At 37.1% G+C, this 21132-nt stretch overlaps 2 protein-coding genes across 5 annotated transcripts; one reads left to right on the forward strand and one right to left on the reverse strand.

Moving 5' to 3' along the window:
- Positions 1-589: 589 nt before the first annotated feature.
- Positions 590-7950, reverse strand: LOC127421447 (V-type proton ATPase subunit C 1-A-like). 4 transcript variants are annotated; one of them, XM_051664501.1, is made up of 13 exons: positions 7864-7950; positions 7275-7434; positions 7124-7191; positions 6658-6743; positions 6328-6422; positions 6139-6230; positions 5790-5888; positions 5532-5600; positions 3959-4051; positions 3630-3723; positions 3337-3434; positions 3090-3213; positions 590-2690 (listed from the first exon to the last, which is right to left on the reverse strand). In XM_051664501.1, the coding sequence occupies exons 2-13, from the start codon at positions 7404-7406 to the stop codon at positions 2595-2597; spliced, it is 1146 nt and encodes a 381-aa protein (XP_051520461.1). In that variant the 5' UTR covers positions 7407-7434; positions 7864-7950; the 3' UTR covers positions 590-2594. The 4 variants fall into 4 exon arrangements, with proteins under 4 accessions (XP_051520461.1, XP_051520460.1, XP_051520459.1 ...); XM_051664500.1 differs by having other exon boundaries at positions 7808-7946; XM_051664499.1 differs by having other exon boundaries at positions 7275-7946.
- A 2757-nt stretch (positions 7951-10707) lies between these two features.
- Positions 10708-21102, forward strand: azin1b (antizyme inhibitor 1b). The gene is made up of 12 exons (XM_051663632.1): positions 10708-10886; positions 12694-12837; positions 13420-13596; positions 13728-13901; positions 14946-15118; positions 15244-15372; positions 17424-17505; positions 17652-17726; positions 17828-17981; positions 18196-18311; positions 18419-18636; positions 18749-21102. The coding sequence occupies exons 3-12, from the start codon at positions 13495-13497 to the stop codon at positions 18822-18824; spliced, it is 1299 nt and encodes a 432-aa protein (XP_051519592.1). The 5' UTR covers positions 10708-10886; positions 12694-12837; positions 13420-13494; the 3' UTR covers positions 18825-21102.
- Positions 21103-21132: the final 30 nt, after the last annotated feature.

A 21132-nucleotide genomic window follows, 5' to 3' on the forward strand; every position in this document is an offset into this window, starting at 1 on the left:
TCCCGCCCACTGCCCATTTCCCAATAGTATTTCGACACCCCGGGGTGCCAGATTTGGAACAAGTTAGCGGGCAAACAAAGCGCGCTGCAGCCAAGGAAACCAGCAATACATCTAGCTAACATTAACAGAGTAATATAAATCTACATGAGCTGGTTTATAATTAGCAAACAATAAAAACATTGCAAACGTATACATTAGCTGATAAACTTAGTGTAAGTCTGGTCGCTTGCCATTGTCAGTTTGTTCGTTCCTGTTGCATGTCCTCAACGTAGCAACACGTGTGAGCTTCGAGTCTGGGGAGGAGGGGGCAGGGGAGACAACTCTCTCCAATATTTTGAATTTGGACTGTTATCCATTTTAAATGATTGATGTCAATGTTACATATTGCTCCTTTAAGCATACATTTAAGACCATTAAGATTTTTTAGATTGTGACATTTTCAGCACAATTTCACGTACATTTTACCCCCAGTTCTCATAACGTAACTTCTGGACATTTTACTTTTACTATTCCCATTGTTTTCAATTATGATTCTCATTACTGCAAGTCATTTAGTCACAAGACTGAAAGTAGGATCCATATGCAGTAATCAAAGCAATGGGCTTTTATTTAAAAACAAAATAAAAAGGAACAAAATCTCCAGGTAGAAAACAAACAGGAACAAACACAAGACCGACCTGTGCGAGACTGCATGACCATAACATACAAAACTGGCAAAGGCCACAATATATAGGGAGGAAAACACACGAGGAACGTAACAAAGGACTAGATGAGATGGTGTGTTTTAGGGAAACGAGCAGGCAGAGTTGGGAGCAAAATGGCAAACATAAACAAAGACCAAGCCATGTGCCCAGACAACATACACAAATACACAAAAGACAGAATACAGAATGCAGTCCAGACAGCATCATGGCAGTACACCCTCACCCCCTTCCCCAATTTGCTTGCTCCTGGTGTCCATGGATGCACAGATAGAACAGGGGACCAAAGGTTTGCTGGCAGAGCAGGAATCCAGGGGGAAATGTTGGAGCGGAGCAAGAGGCCACCCACAGGGCAGACTGGAGGAGCAGGAATACGTGGTGTGAGCGGGGCAAACCAGGGGTCATTGGTGGAAGGGAAGACCAGGGTGGCACCGGCGGAACTCGAGACCAAGGTGGTGCCGGTGGAACATGGGTAGGAGTGGGACCAGGAGCACGGACTGGTGGAACCCGCAGTCTCAGGCCCCTCTGGGAAGCTGCAGCAAACAGTGGACTCAGGCGCATTCTAGCAGACAGCAACAGACTGTGGCACCTCCTGACAGTCAGCAATAGACTAGGGCACTTCCTGGCACTCTGCAGCAAACTCTGGCTCCACCAGGAAGGCGGCCGATAGCAGAACTGACAGGGTGGCAGACATCGTAGGGATGTTGGACTCGATGGCGACTGGGGAATGGCCTCCCTGTCCAGAAGTGCTGGCAGTGGGTAAATGGCCTCCGCAGCCAGAACAGGAAGCGCTGGTGGCTAGAGCATGGCCTCTGTGGCTGAAGTGTGGGACCCCAAGATGATGAACTCGGCCATGACAGGATTAGGAGAGGCCCAATCCCTCCTCCCCCTCTTACTTCTCCTAGGGGTGTAGGCTGGCACTGACACCTCAGGAAAAGATGCAGTGATTTCGGTTTGCTCTTGGGGAGTTGCATTGGGCTTGGCCACCTCTAGGGGAACTGCTGTGAGAGAGGAGGTGGAACTGTATTTTTCATTAAAAATAAATAAATAACATAAAAAGTACACTGTCTGGTACTGCAATGGATTTTTTTTTTTTTTTTTTTTTTACATGTATCATGCTAGTACCATGGTATATATCATGGTTTCTACAGTACCATGGGGTTACCATCAGACACCATCACCATGGTAACACCAAAGTGCTTTTTATAAGGGAATAAAGAGTTGTATTGCTGGCTTTTATTAATATTACTACCTCCTTCCAAAAATAATTCTGCATGATTAGTGCAAAGAAATAGTGATTTTAACATGGATTTTTACCTCTGACCATGAAATGAAATAAGCAAAAATTAGATTCTATAATTTTATTGACTCAGATTTGTCTTTACAGTATACCCGGCATGTGATCATGTATTTCTCATTTTCCACCAAAATATATAAATTATGTAATCTCCCATGAGAAGCACAAACACAGACAAATATGAACATATTGGTTGACAACATAATTAAATATAATCACTACATTACCAGCGCATGGCACAAAGTAAGCTCAGAGAGGATGCACAACCACTATGGCTCAATAAAAGAGGAGTGATGTCACTGCCTCTGTGTTAAATGTTGAACCACATGTCTTCAAAGGACAGATTGATAATAATAATAATTCTTCATTTGTAAACATATTAAAGCAAAAGCAATTTTACCAGCAATCACACAACAGATGTGACTGCTAATGCCAATAGCCATCTGCAGGAATGATAGAATAATGAGACAGTAACAGGAAGTTACTGGCAGAGAGGTAAAAAGGACAGAAAAAACAACAAGTCATTAATAAATTAAAGGGACCAATCTTTGTGTCTCACACAAGCAGAAATGGAATGGTGCATTTGAATATGAATTCTATTTGAAGTCCAGGATATTGCATTCAATCTTGTAGAAAACATATGGATAGTACTCCTGCTGGCTGAAATTCAGACCTGGGATGTCCATAGATGCCTATAACACAACAAAACTTGAGAAATTAGCTGTGATACCATTTAGGGCTGTAAATCAGTACCCAGATTTTACATTGGACATCGAGTGGTAACCCAACACAGTACCAAAATTGTTTATCGTACATACATGTTAGCAAAACAAATGTCATTAACATCAAATGTTGACATCAATTAATATTACCATGAAAGGCATAGGCCCAACAATATGCAAAATTATTAATATGACATAGGCTTTTTTTTCTTTTATCCTTTTCCTCACATTGATAAGCCTAATTATTTTGCCATCCTTACTATCTGATTATATGGTGAGTTGCATTTTATTATTTGCAATGCACTTAGCATTGTTTTTCCCTCTGTCTGAAGCCAATTTTTTAATCAACGTCATAGAAAGCTCACTCACATCAACAATAGTAGCACTGCTGTCCAAGTACTTGTAAAGGTCTTGTAGAACTTCTCTCAGCTTCTTCACATTCTTCTTGCTGGGTTGCAACAGCATGGCCTGGAAATTCACAGGCAGCCCATATCTGATAATTGTAAGAATATGAAAGTCATTTTTCTGATGCCCACATCATTACACAATCTTACATACTACATACAACAGGGACTGAGATATGCGTTTTTACTCGCCAAACATCAACACACTGTACCTCAAGACAGACTCTGTAAAAACTCGAAGTGCCTTGATGTGTATCCATGCGATGAAGCCCTCACTGAAGTTTATTTTAAGCCAACGTACCAAAGGGACCTGTGTGGATGTGTGAAAGCAGATTGTACATTTTTATCAAAATGTATCTTTTCTATTTCCTGCTACTAAAAATCAAGGCTAATCAAGGCTCAGGGCCTCTCAAGCTGCCTGTGATTTTAAGGTTCCTCATCAACCCCATTGTGCAGGAATCTTAATATTCAATAGTGAATAAAATGAAAGCAGCTGCATGCATACAAATTGCTTCTTCTTGTCTGTGGAGAGGCGAGTCATCTCCTCTTTGTCTGCTTTCATCTCCTCTTCATTGTACTGAAAGTCACGCACTATGAACCTGGAAAAAAAATCAGTAACGCTGGGTCAGTTTCCCTGTTTCTACTTAAAAACCTCATCAAAAACAGGCAAACATTCAAAAACACTCTGATATCGGTCTTTGCTTTATACAGCACTATCTTCTTCATAATCTGGGAATATAATTTTATTTTTTAAGCATAAACCCAAAACCTTTCAGAATAAACTGTTTTATATTTGACTGTGTTAGAGCAGGCCGTGAGGCAAAAGAAACTGACTTATTTTCTCTTGCTTTGTGTTTGAAGTCATCAATAGCTTTTCTGAAGAGTGTGACACTAAACAACCCACTGTCTTGGTCTTCAGAAAGAAGTCTAATAGGAGAGCAGATGAAAACTTGAGTTAGGATGCATATCATCATCACACCAATAAGGCAATCATTTTCATTCACTTAACTGAATGCAAGAATAAACTGCTAGTTTAGTTGACAAGGACACAAAACAGCATGTATATGATACTGTTTTATTGTGTATAATCACATTGAACTTTGTATATTTAACTACTTACATTTTATGATGCATATATTTTGCCTTTCACGTAAAATGTAAAAAAGATGATTCTCTACTATATTGTTATTTAATTATTATTATTTATTTTTTTAAAGGTGCTGTAAGCGATTTTTTTTTTCATGGAAAAGTATGCAAAAAATGTTCCTACTCCCTTTAAGATATTAATGAAATAAATGTCCTGAGATATCTCAGCATTCACTGTGACAGCTTTAGACTTTGTAAACAACAACAAAAATGTGTCCGCAGACCACAGAAATTGAGCTTTTCATCTGTCAATCATTTTTGCTTGTTCTCATTTGAAGTGGATCATTGAGGCTGTGATTCATAATGTTTGTCAGTTGAGGGCGCAATTGTGCCACTATTGAATTTGACAAAAACGCTGCTCTTTTGCTCAGTTTTGGTCTCAAAATTATCTTTGGAGGGCGGGGTTTTGGAATTAGGGGGTGTGGCTAATTCAAAGGCTCAGTAACGTCAAAGCCTCACAATACCTTTAAGTCTGCATGATTATGGTCACTTTTATTAGTTGTTTTTATTACTTTATTATTATTAATTATTTTATACCTCACAAACTTCTACAAATATATCTGACATCTTTTTTTTTTTTAATGAGAAACAAATGTGTGCCAACAATAACAGAAACATTTGCATAAATCTTTTAACTGAAAAGGATTTAATTATAAGACAGAATTTAATGCAAGATGTTGGAATGTTACAACTGCCATGTTACGGAGAATTTCTCAATTAAGGGCACACCTGAAAATGATAATATATCATTGCTTTAATACTTATTATTACTGAGTAGTTTCTACTTTTATATTATACTAATTCTTTAGGCTGAATGGTATAATATGTGTTTAAAGCAAAGTCTAAGTGTTAATTTAGTTAAATACTTTTTTAGATAAAATATTGATGAGCTGTTAAGTAAAGAACAGTCATCAGTTGATTCTTTCAAGCAATAAAGTTCATTACATGGGCCTGTTTTAAAAAAGCAATCTTTCGATTCAGCCCCCAACAGCTACCAGAGATAGTGTTAGCATCTGTCAGTCATTTCAAAATATAAGTCATAGCTCTAGCTTGTTCCTGATTTAAAATTTAGTGTGTTATACTTTTCCCCCAAGCAAGATAGTGTTTAAGCATGTATACTATATATAGTAATGTTTAATAGAGCAGTAACATAGAATAATGATGATGTCATGCTTCAGGCAAGGCAAGCAGTTATGTAATAACTACACAGAATGCTCATTATACTATGCTTTTGACAAATCAATGTTGAGGTGTTACTTACTTTGTGGATCTTGGAACCACCATTTCAGCAAGAGTTTCATAATTCTTCTGCCAGTCAGCATAACTCGTCCTTTTTGTTTAGCCATAACAAAACAAAGAAGGTTCAAATAAGGTTTTACCATTTTATTTGTCTTATCATTGCATAAATTATTTTAGCCAAAGTGAATACTGAGTTAGTGCAATGAGGAAAAATAAGAAAAGCCTTTTCTTCAGCACAAATTACAGAAAAAGCTAATATAAATACTTAGTCTTGGCTTACTTTGGGACAACCACAAGTAGAGTAGTAAGGTATTCAGAGTCTAGAACAAAATCATCTTGCTTGACAATATCAGCCAAACTCCTAGACAAAAGACTCCCCCTAGTGGACAAAAAAGATTATTGTACAACATTAAAATAGCCGATTTAACAGTGAAAAAAAAAGATTGCAAAAAAGAATTGAGTATTTGTACTTAATATGACAGATCTGTATCAGAGATTTCCCCTTTAAAGTTCCTTTTCACAAAGGAAATCTTTACTGTGTAACTGTGGTTGCAAAAGCAAAGTAATTCTTCAGTAAAAGGATTTCCGTAATGTTGCAAAAATGGGAATATAAAAGCCCTTCCACTTACACACTCTTTCTCTCCAGGCTCTGTAGGTTGCCTTTGAGGCTATTATAAGATGAAGCTCTTGCTTTAAGGTCATTGTCAATCTGAGTCACTTGCTGTACAATAGAGAAGCAAGAAGTGATATTAAATGAAAGACCAGTCTTTTGGTCTGTACACACAACAAACACGGATAAATGATTCAATAAACCTCACCTTGGAGATGATCCCTGAAATGTTCTTAAGGGACTGTTTGATTGGATACTTGGCCATATCCCACTGGAACCGTGTAATATATGTGACCAGATCAACTGCATGGAAATAATGATCAATTAAACATATTTCTAAACACAATCTCATTTATTACGACATTCAAATACCACTGATTGGATTAGGAGGGATTACATATCCTTCTTGAAGATAAATTTAACATTACTACCTGTTAAATATGCTTTATTGTGGGATTGACAAAAATCAAGAGAAACAGTTTACTATCAATAATGTGGTTAGTGTATATATATATATTGAGGTTCTAAGTTCACTTGCCTCCATTGGCCAAAAGATTCTCCTGAACTTTATCTCGGGTGTCTTCTAACACATCAGCCATGTACTGGGCCACTTTCCTCACTACGCTGGGGTATTTTAAAATATCAACAGCACAGGGTAAATACACATTTAACTATATTTAGTGAACCATAATGTGACAAGGCTAAAACAAATTATAAAAATAAAAAACTTTACATGACATCAACGTAAGTGGAAATATTGGAACTATGAATGAATTTGAAATAAGTACAAATAGACACACATAAAACACACAATAGTCAAGTCATTTTTATTTGTATCGCTCTTTTCACAACAAACATCGTTTCAAAGCAGCTTTACAGAAAATGAAGCTGTAAGTCATCATAGTGCGGTTTGATTAAATAAGAATAAGAATAAAAAAATAGTAATCAATTTGGTTAAACTCAAAACAGATGTCCTGTAATACAAATGCATTATGTAGACAAACCTCTCAATGAACACGTCCAATTTGGCGAGCTCATCTGACAGCCCAACAAGGATATCCAGAGTCCCCACCTGTCGAGGAACATCCAAAATCATGAGAGAGATTTCAAACATGTGATACAAACCAGTGATTTAGTCAAAGAGTAGTGATTTACTTTAAGGTCAGGAATGTTGAACTTGTAGTTAGTGGACAGGTTGTTGGCACGGCTTGTAGCCATGTTCATCTTGTCCCATGTCTGCTGGCAGGTCTTCTCTCCAGGAGCAGAGATCAACCAGAACTCTGTCATGACGACTCAAATGATCAATCAAACGGTCCTAACATTAGATGGATACCCAAGGCAGCAGATGAGACACCAAAACATCCAAAAGTCCTTTACAACATAAATTACAGAGGTCCCTTCAAGGTTGATCAGACGTCACACTTCTCCATTTCTTTCCATATGAAAGAATGACAGGTCACGAGTCATTCTTTCTTGAAACAAAGCAGAGCTATCAATAAAACATCGTAGACATCAAATTGATCACACCATTTATAATCTCAATAGTGTGCACTGATATTCCATACGTGAGTTACGTTAGCAGCAGCGGGTTAAACGCGCTTGTGGAAGTCTGTAAATATAATATGCCCCGGTTTATATGGCTTTCACGAGTCGACTATAACATTTCTAGAATCCTTAGCCATACTTACCGATCAGAAAAGCTTACGCTTCCGTAAGCTGCAAAATAATGCGTTAAAATGTATACCGTTTTAATAAAGCATTGTTGACAACACCGTTAATTCCGTTGATTTGCTGCAAACCCTTCGAATGGCGTCACACTTGAAGTCAGCTGATCGGAGGACGTTGTGTTTTGAGTAGTTGACAGTGCGTTCAGGATGCGCAAAATGGATTTAGGATTGGCAACTGCGCAAAAATAGCGCAACTATTTGCTTCTCATTTCATTTAGCACCACATTTAACCCTTATTTTGTATTATTATTATTATTATTATTATTATTATTATTATTTAATCATCTTTTTCTCCCAATTTGGAATGCCCAATTCCCACTACTTAGTAGGTCCTCGTGGTGGCGCGGTTACTCACCTCAATCCGGGTGGCGGAGGTTGCCTCTACTTCAGAGACCGTCAGTCGACGCATCTTATTACGTGGCTCGCTGTGCATGACACCGGAGACTCACAGCATGTGGAGGCTCATGCTATTCTCCACGATCCACACACAACTTACCACGCGCTCCATTAAGAGAACCACTCATTATTATTTACATTATTATTATTTTTATTTGTGGTAGATTCGTTATTCGCAAGAAGAAAGGCATGGAAAAAAATCCACTTTTGATTTATTTCTTCTAGGATTATAAAATAATTTAATGACTGTAAAATTGTTTAAAAGCAGAAATAGGACCATTTCACTGTTATAAAACTTACCTGTTGCTCTTGTGATTACATTAGCTGTTTAATCATCAGAGACCTTGAAAAAAGAATTGCAACATATCTTAAAAACAATTAAATAATACCTATTTGTTCATAAAGAAAAAACAAATTACACATAACAGCAGCCGAAACTCTGAAATGTATCACATAACAGCTTTGGTGAAGGAAGAGTTCACCCAAAAATAAAAATCCTTTCATCATTTATTCACACTCCTGGCATCCCAGATGTGTATGACTTTCTTTCTTCTGCTGAACACAAAGATTTAGAAGAATATCTCAGCTATGTAGGTCCTCACAATGTAAGTGAATGATGACCAAAATTTTGAAGCTCCAAAAAGTATATAAAGGCAGCATAAAATACTCCAGTGGCTAAATCCATGTCTTCTGAGGCAATATGAAAAATTGTGGGTGAGACACAGATCAATATTGAAGTCCAGTTTTAATATAAATCTCCACTTTCACTTTTACTTCCACATCTTTCTTATTTTATTTTGGCAATTCACATTCTTCGTGCATATCACCACCGGCTATACAATTTTTACATGACTGTAAAATTGTGTAAAAACAGAAATGCAAAGGGAACTGTTACATTTTTTTGTGTGTGTGTGATTTGCCAACTTTATAATGCTTTGTTGATACCCTGACTGTTGTTTTAATCTAGATGCCTTTGTATTGAATTTTGTGCATATGCTTATTGAGAATTAAAAGTCTTGCAATAAATGTATTCCCATTCAAAAATGTCAGGTAAAGTGGGAATACTGCCACCTAAAGATTTGGAGGACTAACAGCAGGGTCTATGTTCAATAAAGTTTTTGGGTACTTATCCAAAATCTGCAGTTTGTTCAGCAAAGCAGGTGCAAATCGCATAAAAATGTGTCTCAGAAGAGCATATACATTACAATGTTATTTGAGCATAAAACAATAGAGAAAGGTTGGTTAAAAAAAAAAAAAAAGTCTTTCTGGGGATATCATAATTCAAACAATGGCATGTGACAATACATTGATCCACATTTACTATTCACTTTATACAGCCAAAACCAACTAGGAAAATACTATTAAGAATTCACTAGAACTACATGTTTCAATAACTTACAAAAGAAGCAGGTTATTCAACTGAAGCAACAATTCACTGAACAAAACAGACCTTCAGAGTAGGGCATGCACTTGCATTTGGTACTAATGTATTTATTGTAATGAGATACTTGTCTGAAAATTAAGCTTTTTATCTGTTAGGGTCTTATCTGAAATTCTCTGGCAAACAAGCTGGAACCCGGAACTGTAAAATGTGACACTTTAACCTGCAAAAGGCTATGAAAACATTTGTAACTTACAATATTTTTTGTGTGTTTATTGTTGTATAATGTGTTTGTTATGACAGCTCTGGTCCTGTGGTGTTGCCTGTTATGAGCCACGTAATTTTCATTATCTTAATTCCATTATGGATGAGACAGAATACAACTGTAGTGTATTCAAGAAACTGTGATCTGTCGATAGGGGAGAGTACCTTATGGTACATTATAGTCCTGAAAAAAAGGTAAATATTTGTATACATCATTCATTTAAACTAAATATTTAATCACACTTTGTGTTTTCAAAGTCTCTTTATTTTATTGTTTTGTGTATGTGTATAGACTACTAACATACCAAGGACCATTTCACTGTTATAAAAACTTACCTATAGCTATTGTAATTACATTAGCTGTTAAATCATTGATGACTGAAATAATTGCAAATTTTTTTAAAGCAATTAAATAATACATATTTTTTCTTAAATACTACACATAACATCAGCAGACACTCTGGAATGAATAGCAACAACAGTTTTTGTGGGAAATTCTCGGGGGGGGGGGGGGGGGTATTTGCCAATTTTACAAAATATACAAACAGTACAAAAAACAAAAAGTACACAAGTTGGCCCATAAATGTTCAGAGGAGCGTTGTTCTCAGGGAATTAATTCACGAGTACACGTGTCCACAGTCCACACCCACCAAACCACAGATTTAATTCATGAATATTAATCAGAACATGCTGTAGTTCTTTGAAAACGTCCAGTCGCGTAGCCTAATTAATATTCATAAGCCAAGCCTTCACCCGTACCAGGATTTGTACGTTGGCGCTCCGCCTCTTGTTCTCTCACATCTTGCCCGCCTTCCTCCTCCAGCACCATTTCTGCTCGAGACAGCCAACAGCACACCCATGTTCGACTGAGCCCTCGTCGTCCAAGCATATGGCACATACCGCCTCTTTTCTTTCTTCTATCTGTGTCCCAACCACTCTTTAAAAATTCCGCCGAAAAAGAGAAGACGATTTTCCAAATCATTCAGGCCGTTATCTCACGTAAGTACAGCATTTCTTGTTGTTCTTGTGTCTCCATCCCGGAAAACCCTGTCCGCTGTGTTGAGCCCGTGACACTCAACATGGCGGTTAATGGTAGTAGTCGCGCTTGAAATACAGGCAACGGTAGTGCTCCGCGAAGGACGACGAGAAATTCATTTAAAAACAGCAAAGTATGATAGTTAAAAAGTTTTTAATAATACAGAAATACAGTTATTCTAAGCGTGACGGATGTAGTTGGTTACATAGTTAATAGCTGATTCAGTAAACCAAACCCAGGCGCTTAAGACATTCCTTATCAGGTTATTAAATGACGAGCAAACATGTTAATTATTATTAAATATTAGTTGTTTTACTTTGTTCCAACAAGGGATGGGACATTCTTATTTATGTTCACGAAATAGACTGTACTGAGAGAGTGTTCAAGGTCTTGGCCTTGTGAAACATTTGTTTTAGTAAAACAGCCTCATGGCAAAACACAAATCCCATAATATACCATAATAACGTTATATTACCAAAACAACCAGCGTCATGCCGGCTTGTAGATCTCTGTGTGTGTGTGTGTATGTATGTGTGTGTGTGATATATATATATATATATATATATATATATATATATATATATATATATATATACTGTATGTGTATGCATATCTATAAAACATGGTTTAATGTACATATATATTAAACCATTTATCTACCAATTAGCAAGACAAAATTAGAATCAATCAAACATATGAAGGTTATGAAACATGTTGTACATGAAGAAACAAACACCATGCACCTCTGAAGAATGTTCAACAGAAACACAAGTTACTTCATTTATTGATCCTATGTGTGGAGGTCAAGATAAGACAGTGTTGTTTAATGCTTAAAAAATGAGAACACTACGTAACTGATCACGCAGGTTTGCGTAACTAGTCAATAAATGTGTAATCACCTTATAAAGGTCTTACAGCCTACAAATACAATTTTTGCATAAGCTTAAAGCGATAGTTCACCCAAAATGAAAATTCTCATCTTTTATTCACCCTCATGCCATCCCAGATGTGTAGGACTTTCTTTCTTCTGCAGAACACAAATTAAGATTTTTAGAAGAATATTCCAGCTCTGTAGGTCCATACAATGCAAGTGAATGGTGGCCAGAACTTTGACGCTCCAAAAAGCACATAAAGGCAGCATAAAAGTAATCCATAAGACTCCAGTGGTTAATCCATGTCTTCTGAAGTGATATGATAGGTGTTGTTGAGAAACAGATCAATATTGAAGTCTTTTTTTAAAAAATATAAATCTTTACTTTCACTATTTTTTTTTTTTTTTTTTTTTTTGGTGATTTGCATTCTTCGTGTATATCGCCACCTACTGGTTGGGTCTGGTGAAAGGTGGAGATTTATGGTTAAAAAGGACTTAACGTTTATTTGTTTCTCACCCACACCTATCATATCGCTTCAGAAGACATGGATTACACCACTGAAGTCGTATGGAGTACTTTTATGCTGCCTTTATGTGCTTTTTGGAGCTTCAAAGTTCTGGCCACCATTCACTTGCATTATATGGCCCTACAGAGCTGAAATATTCTTCTAAAAATCTTCATTTTTGTTCAGCAGAAGAAATAAAGTCATACACATCTGGGATGGCATGAGGGTGAACTATTTCTTCAATGCTTCCTAGAGAACTGCTTTTCTGCTCAAGTTTGGCTGTATCAAAAGTGTTCTTTCTAGTTCTATTAAATTTTTTGCACTTTTTTTTAACCAATCAGCAGCTCTTTTAAGCAAATGTTTTCAAATATATATTAATTTCCTTCTCCACAGGGCTCCCCACTCTCTCTGCGAGTGTATAAACGCTATCCAGAAGGCCTAGGGGAGGCCCTCTACCGCGAGCAGTTTGACTTCAACGCTGAGCCGCCTTGGGATCCTAGTTGATAGCGGGAGAGGACCATCTCCCACGTCGTCCATGTGAGTAGCAACATTGTGACCCTAAATAGACTATAAACCTGACCCCTGAAGTGTTAGTTACTAAATTAATGTTGCAACACACTGGTGGATTGTTTTTTGTTTCACATAATACTATGAGTAGCTTATATGTAACACCACTGTCCTCCAATTGTACAGCAATAAAATCCATTGGTAATACCATCAAACGCTCCATTGTGCTTCAAAGCCACAGGGATTTAGCTTGATTGGGTCAGAGTATAACAAAAAAAAAAAGCATATAGGCCAGATTCTTAAAGCCTCTGTGTTTACGTCATTTCTAAACACACTGAGCTGGACTCATGTGATGCTATCTGGTTTTGTGAGTAGTTCTCTTTGCTTATTTTACTTTCCTGTAGAAATGTGTCCAGTAAGCAAAATATGGAACAATGTCAGCCTTACAAAGTGTATGATTTCCTCAGTTTCTTCCTGTTCAGTGGATGCAGTGTTTTGAAATATGTGGGTAGATGAAGTGATTGCCCGCCTTTACAGAAAGTTTCATCTGAAAGTGTCACGTTATTTATATGTTGTGTTCTAAAACTATCATGCTTTTGTTTCTCCGAACAGTTTGTTGCATACCCAGAATACCCCAGCGGCTCAGTAAACTCTCTATGATTGTCGGTTTTGCGGAATACGGTTGAGATGAAAGGATTCGTTGATGCACCAAACTACATAATTGAAGTACTTGAGGGAGGGACGACCCTTGAAGATGTTGTCGACAACCACGTCTATGAACAAAATCTGGTGAGAGGAATGGTCTTTGCTGTTTTATAACAGTCTGGATTAAATTCAGCCACCAAGTACGTGGAATGTCAAATCTCGTTATGAAAGTCTACTGCTGGTATATCACATTGTTCATCCAATTTGTTCCTCAGGCTGAAAAGAATGCATTTGTTGTGGCCAACCTTGGGGCCCTAATGCGACAGCATGTTCTGTGGAAGACCACCATGCCCCTCATTCAACCCTTCTACCCAGTCAGTTGTAACGGTAGCCCTGTGGTCATTGAAGTCCTGTCTGCACTAGGTGTTGGCTTTGTCTGTGCAAATAAGGTAAGGTCATCAAATAACCTATTTTGCTGTTTCATTTTTTACTAGGGATGTAACGGTTTAACGTGGCACTATACATCGCGGTTCAAAAATGGGACTATGCGCATCATGGAAATTGGACGGTTTGTTAAAAAAAATAAATAATTTAGCATCTATTCTATCCAATACCCGTAATGTCCTACGCAGCAAGGGCATACAAATGGAAATCCCTTCATTGCACATAAGGAGCTCTAAAATACGATTGCACTCGAGCAGCCACAGGTGTTGTACGGTGAGTATGGCTGAAACTGAAACAGAAAAGCGAATGTAATGCTGGGTGCACTAGGATCAGGAGAGAGACGGGATCGAATGTCTGTTTGAAGATCGAGTGTGATCTGCTCTGACTGCGTGAGAAAAAATTAAAAGTTTACATAGGTTTAATGAAAGTGCTGTATTACTCTATGTTATGCTGAATATTATGGATAATAATGCTATGGTGGATAACATCCTAATGTCAAATGTCGTGTCTGATTTGGTTTGATCAGTAAATTATTATTATTTATCTGGATTAGCATGCACTTCATTTAAAGAATATTTAGATTTAATCAGAGTCAATATCATTTTAGTTTGAAATATTTAAAATATATTTAATCATTGATGGTGTGTAAGCAGCAAATATCTAACATAATTCTGTATTTTCAGCAAAGCAGAATTATTAGCTAATGTTTCCATTTGGTGTCACCATTGCCCTGTTCTGGGCTGATTTTAAGTCCCAGTACATCTCTGATGGATCATTTTGCACTATTAAGAATAGTACTTTGAGCTAAATTTTAAACAAAAGTAACTGTTTTGCATATGTCTTTAAAGTAAAAACTTTCAATCTTAACCTGAGTGATTAAGGCTTATTTTAAAGAACTGTGAACCAAACCATGAGATGAGTGAATCGTTACATCTCTATTCTTTACTGATGTTCTTAAAGACATTCGAGACCTCTCTAAACACAGATCTGAAAGAGTCCCTTGGATTTTGCAGTACGTTGTCTAATGGAAAATTATTAACTTCTTTCAGGCTGAAACCACCTTGGTACTCAATCATGATGTCCCTCCTGAAAATATCATCCTGTCTGGAGTTTGCAAGCAGTTCTCACTCATTAAACATGCAGCCAAGAATGGCATTAACTATCTGATGTGTGAAAATGAGGCAGAGCTTCGCAAAATTGCCCGTGCCCACCCTGAAGCCAAGTAAGTGCTGAAAACTATTTGAAATGTATATGATTGTGTTTACCGTTTTTAATGCACCATTTGTAGGGAGGAAATTGAGGGAGAAGATTCATTATTCTCTTTATACACTTTTCTTGTCTTATCAGGCTTTTGCTGCAAGTGTCTACTGAAGCACAGGTGGAAGAGGCTAGTGTGACCATTGGTTGCTCCCTGAAGGGCTGCAGGCACCTTTTGGAAATGGCCAAGGAGTTGAGCGTAGATGTGGTTGGAGTCACGTAAGTCAGGAGTCTTCAACCATTTTCAGGACCCCTTGGTATGTAGAGAGACAGAGCAGGGACCCCCGTTGCATATTGTCTGAAAATTGAGTGTTGCATTTTATGCCTATAAAAACATGTATGGTACCTTGTTATTGTATGTACATATTTTATTATGTTTACATCGCAAAGCCATTAAAATAATCATTCAATTACGTATAGCAGAGGTCTGCAACATTTTCGACATGAAGTGCTATTTTTTAAATGTTCCTTTTTAATCACTGTGCCACACCCCCTCCAAAAAAGATAGACAGATATAAAAATAATTTATAAGGTTACTGATAGGCCTATACCTGGAGTCTTCATCTTATGTTAGTGATCGATTTTATACATATGTTTCAAAATTATAGATAATGTCTGTAGGAGTAAAACTTTATAATGAGGAAAAATGTACTGTATGCACCTTTTAATTGTTGATTTGACAGTCACTGTCAGTGTAGCCTATGACAGCTTGATAATCTCAGCTGTAACTATATTTAGACATATACAGTATATTACATAGACATACATGTTAAGTAAGTATAGGCTATTATTCTGGAAGCAAAAAGCAACTAATAATACAAGAAACTGTAGGCTGACATCCACGTATCTCGAAAAACGCAAAGCAGACGTGTTTACTATGCAACTCTACTGCAGCACTGCTTAACCTGATATGCGTTGTGTTATGAGCGGGTCGCAATGAATATTGGCGATGGGCTAACTTTAACAATGTTCGGTGTTCTATTTAGTTCATAACTAAATAAAATACGATGCATGAATATGTGGAAGGATTGCTGCAAGAGGCATGCAGGTTCGAGGGCCTTCAGAATGTGGATGGGCTAAAATACTCTCGCCAGGGGAGGCGATCGTCTGTGTTCCGCGACTGCTATCAGGTCCTTGAATAACGCATTAACGTGCGAGTAAGAGCAGCCAGTGACATTTCTGGTGCCCCCGTAGGGAGTTGGTGCCCTACGCAGACTGTGTAATTTGCGTATAGGGAGCAGCGGTACTGTCTCTCGGTCACGTGCGAGTGATTATTACGAGTGCCGGTGGTGGATCAAACAATAATTTGCGGACCTCTTGTGGTACCACGGACCCCCTGTTGAAGACCCTTGACGTAAGTGAATGGATTTCGGGGTCAGCACGAAATCTATAAGTATGTTGGCTTGACATACTGTTAATATACAAACTTAGTTTAGGGTTTTTTCAAAATCCCTAAACCGAGACCAAAATTTGTAACATTAACTCCTCGTAGAGCTTTCAGGCTACTTCCACCAAACTCAGCACAGACCTTCAGACTGTTCTGGAATAGTATGCTATGTCTTTTCTACTTGATCACAGCAGATGATCAAAAATCAGGGAAAATCTCATTGACCTACATTATAGGAATGTTTAAGATGGCCAACGGAACGCTGGTTAATTCAAACTCCAACTGTCAAAAAAATTCAAATGTAAACAAACCCACAAAAGGCCTTTTATCAGCTTTAAGTTGTGCACTCTCTCTCTCTCTCTCTCTCTCTCTCTCTCTCTATCTATATATTATCTATTGTTCTAGCTATTAAAGAAATTAATTGTAATATTGAAACATATGTATAAAATCATCACCACTCACATGAGATGAGGACTCTAGTCATATCAGGAACCTTATAAAAGCTGTTTTACACTACACGGGGGAGGGGCGCCCCCATGGGGGATGTAATTTTAGAATCACATTACCAGCTGAATACTACTCGCTTAATCTCAATAACTGTCTTGTTATTGGACACTTTCACTAGTGAATTTCTACAATGGCATCTGTAACTGAAAACGTTTGATTTTGAATGATGCTGCATCCACACCACTAGGTGTCACTGCAAGTCCAACATGACACGAACAGAAATTTACTGAATGCACCTTTAAAACTTCTTAAACTAGTTAAACCTTTTAGACAAGGCTTTGTCAAGCCATCATCAAAGATAAAGTTTGCCAAGACAAAAACTATCTATCACTTTGTCCTGTTCAAGTGTTTTTAGAGTGTGCTGCTGTTTCTACAGGTTCCAGGTACCAGTTTCATGCAGAGATCCTCAGATGTACACCCATGCACTGTCAGACGCTCGCTGCATCTTTGACATGGGGGTGAGTGGGTATACGTTGTCGTTATACTGCTATTATCTAGTCTTGAGTATCACATGAGAATTGTCACTCTTTTAGGAATTCAAATCAATGGCATATTCCTTGTATACAGTATTGGAGTGCTGAGTCTTCCTTGTGTCATTCCACAGAAGGAACTAGGCTTTGACATGAAGATTCTGGATATCGGTGGTGGATTCAGTGGTTCTGAGTTTCAGTTGAAACAGGTACGTCAAGCTTGTCTCTCATTTGCTTTTCTTCTTTAGGAATGTTGCCCAATATTGACATTACTCAAAGCATTTCTTCTTTTGTGTCTGTTTTTCTTCAGATACATTCTACTGTCAGACCACTGCTAGAGGTCTATTTCCCCTCTGTGTCAGGAGTGAACGTCATTGCTGAACCTGGAAGTTTCTATGTGTTTTCCTCCTTCACCCTGGCTGTCAATGTTATTGGCAAGAAAGCAGTTTACCAGGACATTCATGGTGAGTACCATCTCATTTATTAATACTCGATAGATGGTCCTCCCCCGTCCCATTTTATGTATACCATAAATGCGACTTGCAGTGTATTTAAGATAAACACTTTTTCTATATTTAAGCTACAGGTGTTAAAGTGTCTTTTCTACTTTTACATAGTGTGAAAATGGCACTTTCTCTGCCCTTTCTTATTTTCTTAATGTGTGTTTTGCGATTTCAGATGGGCTGACCCCAAATGACGAGCCAGAATTTCTGTATTATATGAATGATGGTGTTTATGGATCTTTTGTGGGGAAGTTGTTTGGAAATGTAATCACAGCACCCTCTGTGCACAAGGTAAATAACATGCATTCACTGCCACGAACAATAATTGTACCATTTGTCTGGTTACAGAAGTATTGAGGTTAAGTATTTAAAGCTGGATATTGTTTTTTGTTTTTCAGATGTCACTCACACTAGATGACCCAGTGTTCTCCAGCAGCTTGTGGGGTCCTTCGTATGATGCTCTGGACCAGGTGGTGGAGCATTGCCTCCTCCCTGAGCTCTCAATTGGAGACTGGCTTATTTTCAGCAACATGGGGGCCAGCGGTCAGGAGGGGCCAGCAACCTTCAATGACACAGACCAACCACCTGTGTATTACACCATCTCCACAGATGACTGGTAATTGTGACCACTTTTACTTTGACCTTTTGTGCTTTTGGTTGACTGTTTGTCACTTGTGATAAAAGTTGTTTTGGATTAATGTTGCGCTGTTATGATGTGTTTTGTTCAGGTTTGAGATGCAGGAGGCTGGGATTTCTCTTGACGACACCATAAAAAACTTCTCATTGGTCCAGTATGGCTTGTAACTGAGCCAAACTCCGTCCACTAACCACTAGGCATGTGAATAACTTGCAGAGTCAACATTCCAACAGTCATGGGTGGAAAATTATATTGGTGTTGGTGGGGAAGAAAACAGACTTGATGTTATTGGGCAAACTAATTGATTGACATTTATTACCTCAGTTTCTTACAATTACAAAAAGGCTCACTGTCCTTATCACCCAAAACGAATGACAGAAAACCCATGTTAAATAACATATGCAACAAAATGGATGACTGTGGAGATGGCACCCAATTCTTAGGGTACATATTCAAACACCGTTTACATAAATGTTCAACTAATTTAATTGTATTATGTATACAAACAGTATATAGATATAGATTACCTACACTCAAAAAAAAAAAAAAAAATGTAAAAAAAAAAAAATAATTTTAAGAATTATGCATTTCAGTTTCTTAACAAAATTCCATCAAATTAAATTGAGTAATCTTTAAAAAAAAAATTGTAATTAAAAATTAAACTAAATAATTTAAGTTTGAATTTTGTTGAAAATTACATAGTTCATTTTGATGTGTACATTTTAAAGAATAGTTCACCCACAAATGAAAATTCTCTAATTTACTCACCCTCATGCCATCCCAGATGTGTATGACTTTTTTTCTGCAGAACACAAATGAAGATTTTTAGAAGAATATTTCAGCTCTGTAGGTCCATACATTCCAAATCAATGGTGGCCAAAACTTTTAATCTCCAAAAAGCACTTAAAGGCAGCATAAAAGTAATCCATAAAATACTTCTTAAAGTATATATGTTTTGGGTAAGAATAGACCAAAATATAATTCCTTTTTCACTGTACATCTTGCTATTGCAGTCTCTAGGCATGATCGTGATTTCAAACTCGATTACACTTACTAGTGTTTGATGCATGTGCAGAGCGCTAGATGGCGCTATAGGAAGTGTAATCAAGCTTAAAATCATGATCACCAAGGTGACTGCTGTCAAGATTTATATTGAAAAAGGTGTTACATTTTGGTCTGTTCTCACCCAAAACTGATTAGGTTGCTTCAGAAGACATGGATTAAACAACTTGAGCTTCAAAGTTCTGGTCACCATTCACTTGCATTGTATGGACATACAGAGCTGAGATATTCTTCTAAAAATCTTCATTTGTGTTGAAAGTCAGACACATCTAGGATGGTATGAGAGTGAGTAAATGATGAGAGAATTTTAATTTTGGGATGAACTATTCTATTAAAAATAGGCAAAAATATTTTTTTGAGTGTACTGACAGTCTTGTAATTGAATTGTCTGTACAACATGATACATTTGTTAAAAGTGTAATTTCAATAAGAATAGAGTTTAGTATCTGCACAAATAGGCCATGACCCTTAGTATATAGTGGAAACCTTTTTGAGTAATTCTCTCCGCTAAGACCAATTACGGAGCATGTCATTGCTCCTCTTGCCAAATTATTGTCTCCTCATTACATGTGGTGCGTCACATGACCGTATTTCCAAAGGTTAAATATTTCATAGTGCTCTATGGTCAAGTGCTGTATTTTTGAGTGTCCCCTGTAACGATTTTTTTACTTCTGCCAGATTAACATTGTGTCTCATGGTGTCCTGTTGGTCTATTGGTAACACTTTATAGTAAGGTTCCATTCGTTAAGATTAGTTCATGCATTAGGTATCATGAATAAATAATTAATATATTTTTGCAGCATTTATTCATCTTTGTCAATATTAGTAAATAGAAAATTACAAGTGTTCAATGTTAGTTCATCATGCATTAATGTGAACAGAGACAACTTGTGAATTTTAAAATGTATATGTCGAAATTAAGATTAACAAATGCTGTAGAAGTATTGTTCATTGTTAGTTCATGTTAACAAATGGAACCTTATTGTAAAGTGTTACTGGTATATTTTATAAACCTTGTAAGACAAAATTAAGACAATAATGGAATTGCAGACAAAATTGCTTCATGGAGCTCACCTCAGTAACACCTAAAAGACAGTTTTACCACAATTGAAATAAATGCGTCCATGCCAGGCAATTGTTCTCAATCTAAAATTGGTGTATATTGCACATTTATGTGTTCTACCTCCTCTGTGTCTATCACAGTTAAATGACTGATTTTGATTATAACGGCTCACTCTGTTTTATAAAATCAACTATTGTTAATGAAATATACAGTACCTTTTTTGTCTAAGGCACTAATGGACCATTGCCTCTTTTTGACTGTACAATTGTGGTTGTAAAAGTAATGAAAATATTAATTTAATACATTTATTTGAGCTAATACTATTGTTGAGTCATTTTTGTGTCTCAAAG

Source organism: Myxocyprinus asiaticus, chromosome 30, assembly GCF_019703515.2.
Source record: "Myxocyprinus asiaticus isolate MX2 ecotype Aquarium Trade chromosome 30, UBuf_Myxa_2, whole genome shotgun sequence".
Lineage (NCBI taxonomy): Eukaryota > Metazoa > Chordata > Actinopteri > Cypriniformes > Catostomidae > Myxocyprinus > Myxocyprinus asiaticus.